This window comes from Ahaetulla prasina, chromosome 18, assembly GCF_028640845.1.
Source record: "Ahaetulla prasina isolate Xishuangbanna chromosome 18, ASM2864084v1, whole genome shotgun sequence".
Lineage (NCBI taxonomy): Eukaryota > Metazoa > Chordata > Lepidosauria > Squamata > Colubridae > Ahaetulla > Ahaetulla prasina.
Window position 1 is genome coordinate 11,204,098 of NC_080556.1, and position 14,217 is coordinate 11,218,314.

The 14,217-nt window shown below is 53.7% G+C and overlaps 1 protein-coding gene across 3 annotated transcripts in view; it reads left to right on the forward strand.

The window, feature by feature from the left end:
• The first annotated feature begins 2 nt into the window (after positions 1 to 2).
• The window catches only part of CROCC (ciliary rootlet coiled-coil, rootletin), a 28,371-nt gene continuing 14,156 nt past the window's right edge, over positions 3 to 14,217 (forward strand). For 2 of the 3 annotated variants that reach the window (XM_058161408.1, XM_058161410.1), the window contains exons 1-12: positions 3 to 914; positions 3,629 to 3,814; positions 5,470 to 5,553; positions 6,822 to 6,919; positions 7,146 to 7,311; positions 7,511 to 7,617; positions 8,610 to 8,825; positions 8,941 to 9,037; positions 9,755 to 9,847; positions 9,979 to 10,185; positions 12,081 to 12,280; positions 13,819 to 14,001. In XM_058161408.1, coding sequence (XP_058017391.1) covers positions 777 to 914; positions 3,629 to 3,814; positions 5,470 to 5,553; positions 6,822 to 6,919; positions 7,146 to 7,311; positions 7,511 to 7,617; positions 8,610 to 8,825; positions 8,941 to 9,037; positions 9,755 to 9,847; positions 9,979 to 10,185; positions 12,081 to 12,280; positions 13,819 to 14,001 — 1,775 coding nt within the window. In that variant the 5' untranslated portion in view covers positions 3 to 776. The other variant, XM_058161409.1, reaches the window with a different exon arrangement.

Genomic DNA, 14,217 nt, shown 5'->3' on the forward strand with positions numbered 1-14,217 from the left:
TAGGATAACCCAGGGTTCTGCAAACTTGGCTCTTTTAAGACTTGTGGACTTCAACTCCCAGAGTTCCGCAGCCAGCTTTGCTGGCTGAGGAATTCTGGGAGTTGAAGTCCACAAGTCTTAAAAGAGCCAAGTTTGCAGAACCCTGGGATAACCAACAATGCTGGGTTAGTTAGGCTCAGAACCCAAAAGTGTTGGGAAGCGGCCCAGGTGGGGAAGGGCGACACGCGACACTCCACGTTTCTTTTTGCGGGACTCCCGTGACCGCAGCGGCGCGTCCGAAATAAAAAAAAAGTTTTTTTTCTCGCCAAGCCCCGCTCGCAAAGTTCCTTGATTTGATCGCGGGTGAGCCGGAATGGCCTCGGGCGGCCCCCGTAGCCAGACGGAGGGCGGGGCGGCAGACGCGCAGGCGCGCGGCGCTTTTCAGCACGGCCTCGGCGCCATAGCAACCGGCGGTGTGAGGTGGGGGCGGGGTTGAGGAAGGCCCTTCAAGGCGTCGGGCCTCGCGCCTTTTATCCTCTCCGGCTCGTGAGGCAGCCGGGGTTGCAGCGCGGCGTCGGCGGGAAAAGGCCTCCCGCTCTGTGGCGCGTCCCCGACTCGACTTCGCCGGGAGGGAAGAAAGCGGCGCCCACCCACTCACCCCACCCCCACCCGCGCGCAAGGGGTGCTGGGAGTTGTAGTCGGGCGCCCGACTGAAAAGTGGGAGTGGGTCTATCTCGCCTTGCAGCCCGGGCTGACTTTGGGCCGCCTCCGCCGCTTTCCCCCGGGGCGAGCGGGAGATGTCGTCGTCCCTTCTGTCGGTGCAGGAGGAGAACCGGCTCCTGCAGCAGGAGCTGTCCCGCGTGGAGGACCTGCTGGCCCAGAGCCGAGCCGAGCGCGATGAACTGGCCATCAAGTACAACGCTCTCAGCGAGAGGGTAGGGGGCGGGGGGGGTCCTGGGGGGAGGGGAGGGGGCCTCTGGGAGGGTGAGAAGGGGCCAAAAGGAGCCCGGTGCAGGTGGTCCTCGAGCTACGACCGCAGTGGAGCCCAAAGTCCCTGTTGTTTAGGGGAGCATAGAATTGGAATAGAATAAGAGAATGGAATGGAATGGAAATATAGGAGAATAGAATAGGAGAATAGGAATAGAAGAGAATATATAGGAGTCAAAATAGAATAGGAGAAGAGAATAGAAATAGAATAGAATAGGAGAATGGAATGGAATGGAAATATAGGAGAATAGAATAGGAGTAGAATAGAATAGGAATAACATAGAATAGGAGAATAGGAATAGAAGAGAATAGGAGAGCAGAAGAGAAGAGAATAGGAGAAGAGAAGAGAATATATAAGAGACAAAATAGAATAGGAGAAGAGAATAGAAATAGAATAGAATAGAATAGGAGAATGGAATGGAAATAGAATAGAATAGAATAGAATAGGAGTAGAATAGGAGAATAGAATAGGAATAACATAGAATAGGAGAATAGGAATAGAAGAGAGGAGAGCAGAAGAGAAGAGGAGAAGAGAAGAGAAGAGAAGAGAATATATAAGAGTCAAAATAGAGTAGGAGAAGAGAATAGAATTAGAATAGAATAGGAGAATGGAATGGAATGGAATGGAATGGAAATAGAATAAAATAGGAGAATAGAATAGGAATAACATAGAATAGGAGAATAGGAATAGAAGAGGATAGGAGAGGAGAAGAGAAGAGGAGAAGAGAATAGAATTAGAATAGATAAGAGTAAAAATAGAATAAGAGAAGAGAATAGGAATAGAAGAGAAGAGAAGAGAATAGGAGAATAGAATAGAATAGAATAGAATAGAATGTTATTGGCCAAGTGTGATGGGACACAGAAGGAATTTGTCTCCGGTGCATAAGCTCTCAGTGTGCATAAAAGAAAAGATACCTTCATCAAGAGTCACAAGGCACAACACTTAATGAGAGTCATAGGGAGCAAATAAGCCATCGAATCAAACTAAGGAACTATTAGGAGACTATTTGTTAAGTGAGTTTGGCCTCATTTTACGACCTTCCCTGCCAACGTGTTTCAACGTGAAACACTGAATGTGGCTTCCTCCCCCATTGCTTCTCGGGAGGTCACAAAAGGAATCGCATGACGCTGCAATCGTCATAAATGCGAGTCCGTGGCCAAGCTTCTGAATGTCAATCCCGTGAACGCAGGGAGGCATTCAAACGAACAGTAACAGAGTTGGAAAGGAACCTTGGAGGTCATCTAATCCAACCCCCTGCTCACGCAGGAGACCTGTGCTAGGGATTCGAACCGCCGAACTGCCAACCTTCCTGATCAACAAGCTCAGTGTCTTAGCCACTGAGCCACCTAGTCGGTCAGAGGCTGCAAAGGTCATAACGGTGAAAAACGATCATAAGTCATTTCCTTCCCCCCCCCCCGCCTCCGTCGTCACTTTGAACAGTCACTAAATGAACTGTTGTAAGTCGAGGACCACCTGTACTTGTAGGGGGATGGATCATAGCTCCATTCCGGAAAGAAGCCCAGCCTAGTTCTAAAAAAACCACCGGTGCTGCCAGTTTTCTGTTTCTTCTAAATCAGGGGCTCCCAACCTTAACTATATTCTTGCACCCCTTGAAAAAATAAATAATTATATATACTCTAATTCTGTAACTTCTAAATCCAAGTTTTTGCACCCGTGGACTATCATCTTGCACCCCCAGTTGGGAACCCTTGTTCTAAATGGTTCATACTGATCTGGGTTTGAAGGTGGTTCAGGAATCATTGCAACAATTGCCACCAACCAGTGTGCCACAGAGAGGATCCTGGGGGCAGACTTTTCCCAAGCAACTGCCCCTAGGAGTTTGGCTTGGCTAGGGCAGAGGTCTGCAACCTTAAACATCCAAGAGCTATTTGGACCCGTTTCCCACCAAAAAGAAAACACCGGGAGCCACAAATCCCTTCCTGTGCCTGACTATTTCTTGAGCAGCCACAAAACTAGCATATGCAGTTGAATTAAACCTTCTGTTGTTTTCTGAAACTTTTCTTTTTTTGGATTTATCCATGGTTGGCCTACCGGGGGTTGAAAAGCTCAATAAATCACGTGCCGGCGGGTGTCGCACATCGGCAGTTGTGACGCATATTTTGAGTGACAGAGAGCCACAGCAGGGGGGTGAAAGAGCCACATGCGGCTCCAGAGCCGCAGGTTGCTGACCCTGGGCTAGGGGAACATAGCTGGGACTTCTGCTCTGTAAGATTGTCCTGTCCTTCCTTCACCTAATCTGCTGGTTGCCTCAGTAGCCCTCCACACACTTCCCTTCTGGCCTCTCTTTGGGTCCTTCTGTCAGGTGGCTCGAAGAAGAGTGTGGGGCAGCTCATAGAAGCAGCGTTTCGACCCGCCGCTCTGCTTGTTTTCTGAGCTGAATTGTGACTTAGGGGTGGGCTGACCCAATACCAGGTGAGCAGAGAATAGGAGGAATGTGGCGATTCGGCCGAAAGAGAGGCAGCTGACTGCTCCCCTCCTCTCTTGGGAGAAGGGTTGGGCTGTGAGCGCCACTCCTCACTCGGGATGGTTCCTCCAGTCCAACTCACTTCCCAGAGCGGCCGCTGTTGTGTGGGGGAAAACCCGATGTGCGCAGTGTTAAGGCAATCTCAGGTATGTAGTAGCTGGTTGTCTTTGACTCAGCTGGAGGATGCGCTGCGCCTGGAGACGGGAGAGCAAGAGAGCCTGGAGAACAGGAGCCTGGCCAAGCAGAACATCGAGCTGCGCCGGCGGTTGGAGGAGGACCAGGCGTCCTACAAGCGCAAACTGCAGGCCTACCAGGAGGGACAGCAGCGGCAGGCACAGCTGGTGCAGAAGCTGCAAGGCAAGGTGGGTCGGGCAGCTGCCGGAAAAGCCCCCTGCGGGCCTCCAGGTGCTTCAGGCGGGTTGCCGTGTGTGTGTGTGTGTGTGTGTGTGTGTGTCTTTTGATCGCAAGGCACTTCCCTGCCTCTGCCCTCTCAATCTATTTCAGATTCCAGTTCACCTGAGTTAGTTCACAGAGTAAAGCTTTGAGGATTTTCCCTCTCGGCTTATGGTACTTATGCTTAAGTCTTTGTTTAAGTAAAGTAATACTTAGAAAGGCCATATTTCTGCAGGAATTCCGGCTCTCCCACCATAATTTCCCAGGCTTCTTTAGGTGGAGGGAAAAAAAGGAGGGCCCACCTTAAATTGAAACCCCTATGCTCTTCTGCAGGGGTGAAGTTAACGCTTGCATTGCAAGACCGAGCTAGCTGTTCCTTCAAGAAGATCTGCCCTATCTTGGAAGCCAGCAGTAGCCAAGGTGCAAGGTCTCCTCCACCTGCTCATTGGGTCAATGGCTGCAGTTGTGTCTGCTCGCATTGTGGCCTGTCGGCCCTTCCCAACAACTGAGTCAGATGAGGAGGAGGCACGGGAGTCAGGGCCAGCATCAAGGCAACCTGAGAACTCTTGAGGGGGAAGACGTAATGGAGCTGTCAGAGAGAGACAGAGGCGGAGGCTGGGTTGTCTGTCAGCCCTCAGATGGAGAGTCAACAGCCCCCAGGTCTGGAGGTGGCTGATGAGGAAGAGGAGGAACAGCTGGGTCCAGTGCCTGATGTGCAGATGCACAGAAGACAGAGGAGAGGAGAGCAGTGGAAATCTATGAGCTGGTCCTTGGGAGGGAAGAGCCACCGCTGCTAGCAAAGCCCCACTCTAGCTCTGGGGATAAAAGGCAGGGGGCGGAGATGAATAGGTGTGACAGATCACTATTCGTCTCCCTGTCGTGTCCCACTCCTCCTTTGACAGCCGGGTCTGGAAAGTCTGTATCAAGCGTGGCCACGAAGCCTCTGCAGCTTTGCCAAAGTCCTGTCAGAGTTCTCAGGGCAGGCAGGAATCCAAGGTGTGACTTCAGCAACCAGATTAGACTTCACCTGACTCAAAGAATGCCAGAAAGCAGATCCTTTATATAGGCCATGGGGTGTGGCTCCATGACTCAGTACTTATCCAGGCCTGCCCCTCCCTTTCTTTTGCTGACATCGCCTCTCCATTCTCCGGAAGTGTGGATCGTCCACCCTCCAGCTGCCGGCAATTCTAGCTCGTGACTGGCTTCATGCTCATCATGCTCACACTCTGTGGGGGGGGGAGGTTTATTTGCTCAGTCTGTCCGGGCATGGTGCCAGGACTGGGGGCTGGAGGCATGCCAGGCCATTCGTCTTGCTCAGTCTGTCCGGGCATGGTGCCAGGACTGGGGGCTGGAGGCATGCCAGGCCATTTGTCTTCATTATCAGTCTCTGGCTGAGATAGCAGGAGATGAGAGGGCCCCGGCTGCAGAGAGGGGAGCGGGTGAGGCACAACACTCCCTGCCGGACAGACTTGTTCGCCTGCTGTGAGAATGAGAGAGAGTCACTTTTTGCCGGGGCTGCTGGCGCTTCTAATAAAGAAATCGTTGATCGATTACAAAGGATTTCTCGTGTTTGGGGAGCTGGGTCAAAACAGCTCGGCACAATTTTCTTTTCCTTCCCTTCTAGGTTTTGCAGTACAAGAAGAAGTGTGGGGAACAAGAGCAGCAGCTGCTGGAGAAATCCACAGAGCTGGAGCATCAGCAGCTGGCGGTGAGGGGCATTCAGCGTAGCAGGCCAGGGCGAGATCACTGGGCCGGGTGGCTCCTTAAATCACGATGCTTTTGCAGCTGGTGCCAGCTGCCCAGTGTGCAGAACTCCATGTGGACTTCAGGGCTGTGCATGAATTGTAGAGGCAGTCCTCCATCCCTCCGTCAAGATCATTTTTTTCACAGTGTTTTAAGTCCTCCGCTGTCGCCACCTTCTTTCTCTGCTTTGGGGCTGGTTAATCTCGTAGCCCAACGGCACCAAGTTCTCTCGACGGACACAAGTCCTTTAGAAGCTCAAGGAGGGTGGCAAAACTGGTTTTCATGTTTTGAACTTGAGTCTGACCGTGTGTTGTGACCCAGGCTCAAGTACTTATTACCAGACCCAATCAGTCCTAAACAAACATATTTTATTAGAACAGCTGAGAATTACTTCATTCTCAGCTTAGTCCAAATTAATTCCAAAACAAAGTCCTTCAGAAAGTCCTTCGGCTTTATCACAGATCTTCATCTTCTTTGGCACCCTGCCAAAGGTTTTCTTGGCAAAGCCCCCACGAAGTTCAGAAATAAGAGACTCCGACAAGAAACAATTATAGCAATGTTGCTTTCCTACAAAAAGCCCTTGCTGGTCTTTTAAGCCTTATGGGAGTGGCCAATCATCTCCTGGCCTTACTCCCGAGTCCTCCTTTTTGCTTCAGCTGCTCTTGCCTTCTGGCAGCTCTTCGCATGCGTGCACTAACACCAGTCTCCTCCTGTTCCTCTGCCTCTCTGCTGTCTGCCTCTGGAGGCTCTGGAGTCCGCACATCGCTCCCAGATGGCCCTGGCCCCATCTCTGCCTTCGATGCAGAGCCCTCGTCCAGGCCTTCCCCTGACTTCAGGACTGGCCCATTGTCCTCCCCAGCCTCCTCACTGTCCGACTCCGCTGCCCGTTCCGCAGGCCGCTGGTGGACCACAACACCGAGATTTAAAGCTAAAATCCCCCAAAGGATCCCGGGAGATCCCAAGTCTCAGAAGGAAAACCTCGATCCTCTTTGGATCTGTGGCATCGAGAAGCCACTCCCCCCACCTCCCCCCCGAGAACTGGGATCTCAGGGTGAGGGGAATTTTTCCCAACCGAATTAAGCGATCTGGTCATGGAGTTTGTGCTGAAGGGGGAGGTGGCTGGGCTCAAGCAGATGTTCCACCCAAAAAAGTGGCTCCCTCCAGCGGAACCCTGGCAGTTATGCTGGGACCTGATCCTTCATTTTGTTCTCTCTTGCCCTTTTAACCCTTCAGGGCCAGTTAGACGTGTCTGAGTCGCTTCTATGTCACGACGAAGATCAAAGCAACGACCTGGAAAATGCTCTGATCCGTTTAGAAGAAGAGCAGCAAAGGTGAGTCCGAAGAGAAGCTACGACTGCGCTCCCCCCCCCATTACAACGTCTCCCTTAACAACAGAAGCATTGGATTCCATCGTGGTCGTAAGTCGGGGACTACCCATATCAGTCTTGACTCCCCGGCCCATCCACTTTGCCTCCAACACCCCTGGAAGTGGAGTGAACATTTCCTTGTCCCGCTGGGCATTGAGCAGTGATGCCCTTTCCCCCCTCTAACCATCAGGAGTGCCAGTTTGGCCCAGGTCAACGCCATGCTGAGGGAACAGCTAGAGCAAGCCAACGTGGCCAATCAGGCCCTCAGCGAGGACATCCGAAAGCTGACCATGGACTGGACGAAAGCCCGAGAGGAGCTGCAGCAGCGGGAGGCAGAGTGGAGGCGAGAGGAAGAGGTTTGGGGCTGCAGACCAGCAGGGATAAGAACGAGGGTGGGTGAGGGTGGAGCGGCAGGGAGAATTGATTCCAGATTGAATGAAATTGGAAGTTCCTGGAGTCCCGAGACGGCAATCGGAGTCCCCGCAGAAGTCAGTAGGAGCTGTTCTCCTCCTTTCTCTCCCTCCCTCTCTCTCTCTCTCTCTTTCCCCCCCTCAGTCGTTCAACGACTATTTCAGCAGTGAGCACAGCCGGCTGCTCACCCTCTGGCGGCAAGTGGTCAGCCTCAGGAGGCACTTCAGCGAAACGAAGAGCATGACGGAAAGGTTAGTGTTGGGACTGTGGCAGGCAGAGCTGTCCGTTTTGAAACTGGAATTGGCCAGGCGAGAGCCCTCGGGAAGCAGGCATCCTCTCTCAGAGCTAAAGGGGCGTTTTCCCAGTCAAGCAAACTCGGGGCATATACTATATCAGTGGATGGCTAACCTTTTTCTCTTGCTGTGCCAAAAGCGTGCCCGCGTCCCGGCACCCATAATGCAATGCATCCCCCCTCCCATGCACGCACACGAGGGATGGGATTCAGAAATTTTAGCAACCAGCACCACGGTGTGGTGGAGTGTGTTTTCGCCCTCCCCAGGCTCCGGAAGCTTTCTTCGAGCCTCTGGGAGGGCAAAAACGGCCACCCCCAGGCTCTGGAATCCGGAAACGAATCCGTTTCCAGACTTCCAGTACTACCGGTAGGCCTGTTTTTTGCCCTCCCCAGACTCTGGAGGCGTTCTTTGAGCCTCCAGGAGGGCAAAAATGGTCTCCCATGGGCTCCGGAGGCTGGAAATGGGCCTGTTTCTAGACTTCCAGAACGTGTGTGCCACTTCCCCCCCGTGCTCCCCCACGCATGCACACGAAACCCCCATGCATGCGCACGCATCTCCCACATGCGCCCCGCCCCCTGTGCATTCCCAAAATCAGCTGGCACACATGCGCAGTGGAACTGAGCTGGGCGACCGCTTGCATGTCCGCAGAGAGGGCTGTGCAGAGCCAGCTGTGGCACGCGTGCCATGGGTTCCCCATCATGGTACTGTATTACGTTCAGCCTCCGTTTGCCACTTCCTGGGCTGCACCGCACTTGCGTGCCCGTTTCCGCGCAAGATTTCTTCTGCTCCTGCTCTGCTTTTCCTGTGCTTGCTGGAATCGCCGAGCACCTTGAGTGATGAGTGAGCCGTAGCCTAACGTTCATCTTCCCTGCGCCCTCCCTCCAGGGAGCGCTTTTAACAGGAGCCCTTCTTCTGTCTCTGCCATGCAAAGGTTCCGCTTCCTCCTGTAGGGACCTCTCGGAGCTGAAGAGCGAGCTGTCCCACACGAGCCGCGGTGTGAACGCCACCTGCATGAACCTGAGCGGCCGCCTTCACCTGTCGGAGAGCACGGCCAGTGCAGCTGTGGAGAAGCAGGTGCTGCTGACAGCTCAGCTGGAAGACAAGGTCAGGGACGTGATCCAGCTGCAGGTCCGGTGTGACACCGAGAAGGTGGAGCTGAGCACCAGGTGGGCTGATTGGGGGGGGAGGGGAAGAGGTGGGGCATGCTCTAAAATTGGCTCTGCTCTTAGGAGCTGTGGAGGGCTGACTTAGTGGGGGGGGGCGGCTTTCTTCCGACTTCAGGCTCAACGAAACTCTCGCAAGCCTGGAGCGCCTGAAAGGGCAGAACCTGGAGAAGAGCCGGAAGATTGAAGGCTTGAGCCACAAGCTGGAGACTTTGGTGAGAAGCGGAGGCAGGAAGTTAGCTTTGGGTGGTGGGGCAGGACGGGGGGAAAGATGCCCCAGCTGAGAGAAGGCCGTTTGGACCGCTGGGGTGGGGGAGAGAGGGAGAAGAGACACACTAGCAGAATGGCCTTCCCAACTTCAGGCAGAGCTGCCTGTCGTGTTCCACTCCTCCGCTGACGGCCGGGTCAGGGAAATCCGAATCAGGCGTGCCTCTGCAGCTCTGCTAAAGTCCTAGCAAAGTTCTCAAGGCAGGCAGGAGACCAGAACGTGACTTCAGCAAGATAAGGTAGACTTTGCCTGACTCAGAGAATGCCAGAAAGCAGATCCTTTATATAGGCCATGGGGTGTGGCTCCATGACTCAGCACTTATCCAGGCCTGCCCCTCCCTTCCTTCTGTCGCCGCCGCCTATCAATTCTTCTGACGCGAGGGTCACTCCAGTCTGCAGCTGTTGGTAATTGACCTTCCTCAGGCTCACATGCTGTGGGGGAGGGGGAGGGGTCTAGTTGCTCCGTTTGCCTGGGCATGGAGCCAGAGCTGGGGGCTGGAGGTACTTCTTCCTCCTCTTCAGCCTGTCTGGGCATGGAGCCAGGGCTGGGGCCGGGAGGCATACTAGGACATTCCTCAATGTTCAGAAGCAGATAAGAAGGCCCCGGCTGCGGGGAAAGCGGACGAGGCACAACACTGCCTTCCCAACTGTCCTTACCGTTGCAGGAAGCCTCCCGGGCGCAGGAACAGGCTGTGGAGGTAGAAGCCCTGAGGAGGGAAGCCGAGAAGCTGCACCAGGCGCTACGAGAGATTGCCCAGGTAAGGCCTTCCGGGGGCAGCCCACGAAATCTCGGGAGACGGGCACACGTCCGGTCTTTGCAGCGGGCAAAGTGAGTCGTGCATTTCCTGCATTCCGATGGAAAGTCGTTTCTTCTTGGCCCATCCCTCAGGCTGTGATCTTGGACGCTGAAGGCACCGGTCACCTCCCACCGTCAAACCCAACGGCTGACGTTTCGGCCAGCAACGGCACCGGTCTGCGGGGCTTGTCCTCTCCCCTGCGGAGCTCCTCGCCTCGACGCAGCCTCTCCCCTGTCTTTGCGGTCTCCACCCTGGCTATGGTGCAGTCCGCCCTACAGACACGCCAGCTGCAGCTGCAGGTGGGGAAGGGACGGTGGTAACCCCCCCTGGCACCCAGGAAGGAAATGTTAAATGAAGCTTTCACTTTGTTGCGTTGGGAATGTTTTATCCCTGGTGATTTTAATGTATTTACGCTGAAAAAGCCACCCAAGATTTGCTTCAAAATGCCACACTTGGAATACTGCATTCAGTTTTGATCACCGCACTATTAAAAAGATGTTGAGACTCTTTACTGGGAGAGCAACAAAGATGATATGGGGACTGGACGCTAAAACATACCCTGTTTCCCCCAAAATAAGACATCCCCTGATAATAAGCCCGATCGGGCTTTTGAGCGCATGGCAATAAGGCCAAGTGCTTATTTCAGGATTCAAATATATATATATGTATATATATAAGACAGGGTCTTATTTTTGAGAAACACGGTAAAAAGAATGGTTGCTGGAACTGGGTATGTCTAGTTTAATGAAAAAAAGGACTAGGGGAGACATGATAGTCTTCCAATATCTCAGGGGCTGCCCCAAAGAAGAGGGAGTCAAGCTATTCTCCAAAGCACCTGAGAGTAGAAAAAGAAGCAATGGGTCGAAGCTAATCAAGGAGAGAAGCAACTTAGAACTAAGGAGAAATTTCCTGACAGTGAGAACAATTAATCAGTGGAACAACTTGCCTCCAGAAATTGTGGATGCTCCAACACTGGAAGTTTTAAAGAAGATGTTAGATAACCATTTATCTGAAGTGATGTAGGGTTTCCTGCCTGGGCAGGGGGTTCCAACTCTGTTATTCTAAATTCTAAAATGAGATGGGAGGCTAAGTTAATGTGGGATGGGACATGGGGCCGGGAGAGCATCCTGCTCCCTTCTCACCTGGATGCTTGAGACCCCACGCCTCCTGCTGCCCTTTTGGGAAAGCCCCCTCCTCCTGCCACAGAGGTTCTCTGGGTGGCAGAAGAGCAGGTTGGTTTTGGGGGGAGGCAGGAAGACCATCCTTCCAGATCTCACACACACACACATTTCCCACATTTCTGTTGAAGTTTCTTCCGCTTCTTCAAGACTTACCCTGTTTTGGGGTGACCCCCCCTCAGCCCCAAGGGGATGAGAAAGCTTCAGAAAGAAAGCACGGGTAGCGTAGGCAGGTCTCCCTGCAGTTTTCTGCATTGGCTTGATTCTCTTTTCCTTGGCACTGTGCGTGCATATGGCGAGGTGGGTGGGGCAAGCACTTCCTTGTCGTGTCCCACTCCCACTCCGACGAACAAGTCAAGGAAGTCCGTAACAAACTTGGCAACAAAGCCTCTGCAGCTTGCCAAGTTCCTTCAAGGTTCCTTCAAGGTTTATCAGGGCAGGCAGAAGTCCAAGTTGTGACTTTAGCGATAGAGTCCGATATCAGCAAACTAGATAAGACTTTGCTTGACTCAAGGTTGGAATGCCAAAAGCAGGTCCTTTATATAGGCTGTGGGATGTGGCTCCATGACTCAGCATTTATCCAGGCCTGCCCCTCCCTTCCTTCTGCTGGTGTCGCCTCTCAGATCTCCGGAAGCAAGGGTCCACCCACTCTGAATTGTCTTCAGCTGGATCTGCTGTCAGCTTCTGGGAAAGGGAGGGGTCAGAGGGAGCAGGCCCGGGTAATTCCACCACCTGGCTGGCTTCCTGCTCTGAAAGCTGAGCCAAAGAAACACACGCTGTATGAGTGAAGTTTATTGGGCTTCTCCTTTCACTCCTTGAATCCTCTCTGGGCATGGGGCCAGGGCTGTGGGCTGGAGTTATGACAAGCCGTTCATCTTCATTATCAGACTCGGAGTCTGATAAAAGGCCCAGTTGGAGACGGAAGGGGCCCGGCTGAGGAGAGGAGGGAGGACGAGTCACAATATTCCTCTTGGAAGTCTCTCCCAACATGTGACTTGGTTTATTGTTGCACCCAGGAACTCCGGGGAAAATACGAGGCCGCTCAGGATCTGGTGTCTTCCCTGAAGAGGCAGCTGGCAGAGGAGAACCACGAGCGACAGTCTTCGGAGCAGACAGTCCTGCAGCTGCGAAGTGAGGTGGAGAATCTGACTCGGGCCAGAGAGGAGGCAGACCGGGTTGCCAGCCACGTCCGGTCGGCGGTAGAGTTACTGGGCGGGTAAGAGGAGAAGTCTGGGGTCCCCCAAGCTGTGCTTTCCAAACTGCGAAAGATTTGGAGCAGTGGGTGGGGGGAGGTTCGCTCTGTCTTTCTGGGTGAGCCATGGGATGCCTTGCTTCGTTCTGACCTAGGCGTTCCCAAAAGCACGCAGCAGATTCCTTGTCCCGACAGAACCTCTTTTTATTAAGCGAATGTGAATTCCTCTCATTCACATCCAGCGAAGTCCCGCCAAACAGTCTTTCAAGGTTGAATTTACAACCACAGACCTTATCAGGCTTTGGAGAGCTGCCAGGCCGATATCTTCCAAATGCAACGCTGTACAAGAAAACGCTGTGCAAGGAGTCTCTGAGAGTCACGAACAGATCTAATGAAATGAACTAATTGCCACTCCCCTTTCGCTCCTCTTTATTCTCCCTGGGAGGGGCCATTCACCGTCCACCTGTGGCTTTACTCCTGAGTCGACCCTTGTTCCTTAGCTGTTCCCTTCTCCTGGCAGCTCTGCGCATATTGGGAACAGGCTCCAGCTGTTCTTCTGCCCCACTGTTGTCCGACTCCGAAGGCAGCTGATAACCATCAGAGGGCCCTGGCCCCCTCTCTGCCTCCGACGCAGAGCCCTCATTAGAGCCTTCCCCAGACTCCAGGACTGACCCATGTTCCTCCCCAACCTCCTCACTGTCGGCCAGTGAGGGCTGCTGGTGGGGCACAACATGCTTAGGGCCTGTGTTTGTGCTTGGCATTTGTGCTTTGCCCGTTAATGCAGACTGAAGGCTCTCAGAGTAACTGATTCCACTCCTATTTCCTTCTCTAAACTTCCACCTTTTTGAGGTGACGCTGCACTGTAAATTCAGACTGAGAAAATTATCCCTTCCTTGGGAGCATTACCCAAACTCTACAGTTTGCTCTCTAGTGGGCCTAGATCAGGGGTGTCAAACTCAAGGCCCGGAGGATGGAATCCAGCCCGCGGGGTGCTTAGATCTGGCTCGCAGAGCCGCCCTGGAAAACAGCGAAGGACCGGGCTGCGATGCCTCTGCCAGTGAAAAGGGAGCTCGGGTGGGCCACGTGGAGCCTTCCCGAGCTCTTGTTTTTGCTGACAGAGGGTTGCAGGAAGAGGCCATCGCAGCCAAAAACGGAGCTTGGGAGCCCGTTTTTGCTGGCAGAATGTTCGGGCGCCCCCGACATGAGTGACGTTGAGCTGCCCCCCACCCACCCACCCACCCCCGAGGTCAAACACAGCTCTGATGCAGCCCGCAGTGAAATCAAGTTTGACACCCTGTGTTCCACCCACTGTCCTCTCCGTTAAAAGCATAATATTGGCCTGCAGTGGCTTCAGAGTCCCTCCACCCAAAATAGGCTCTCTGCGATGACCCTTCAAGCAGAGGCATCGGTGAGCGTCTCTAAAAATGTGGCCGCTGGTAGCCGGCCTGCTCTTCCTCTGCTTTCGAGAGGCCTTGGGAAGAGCAGAGCTGCCTTGACCTCTTTCCTGCTGTGCTCCCACAAGGCTGTGGTTGTCCCCTCCCCCCACCCCACCCCCAAATCAGTGAGAAGCTGTCCTTGGAGAAGAGCCTCCGGGCTGCAGAGCAGGAAGTGGAAGAGCTGCGTCAAGAGAAGGAGAAACTGCAGCTGACCAGCAGCGACCTCCAGCACCAGCGCGATGCCCTGGAGGAGGAAAGAGAAGACCTCCTGAAGGATCGAGAGCGTGCCTGGAAGGAAGTGGAACAGAGGTAGACGAGGGGGCTGGGTTGGAGGCCCCTTACCCAGCCAGAGGTGGAGAGGCCTCGTTCAGGGCTCAGCACCCCTCCCGGCTAAGCCGATGGTGGGGCATTGAGTAGGGAAGCTATGGAGGAGTCCCAACTCCAAGAGTTCTCTGGTTTTGGCAGGAGGAGCCCCGAAGGCCGGGGTGGGGGGGGGGACTCTGGCCTGCCCTCCTCTAAGTTTGT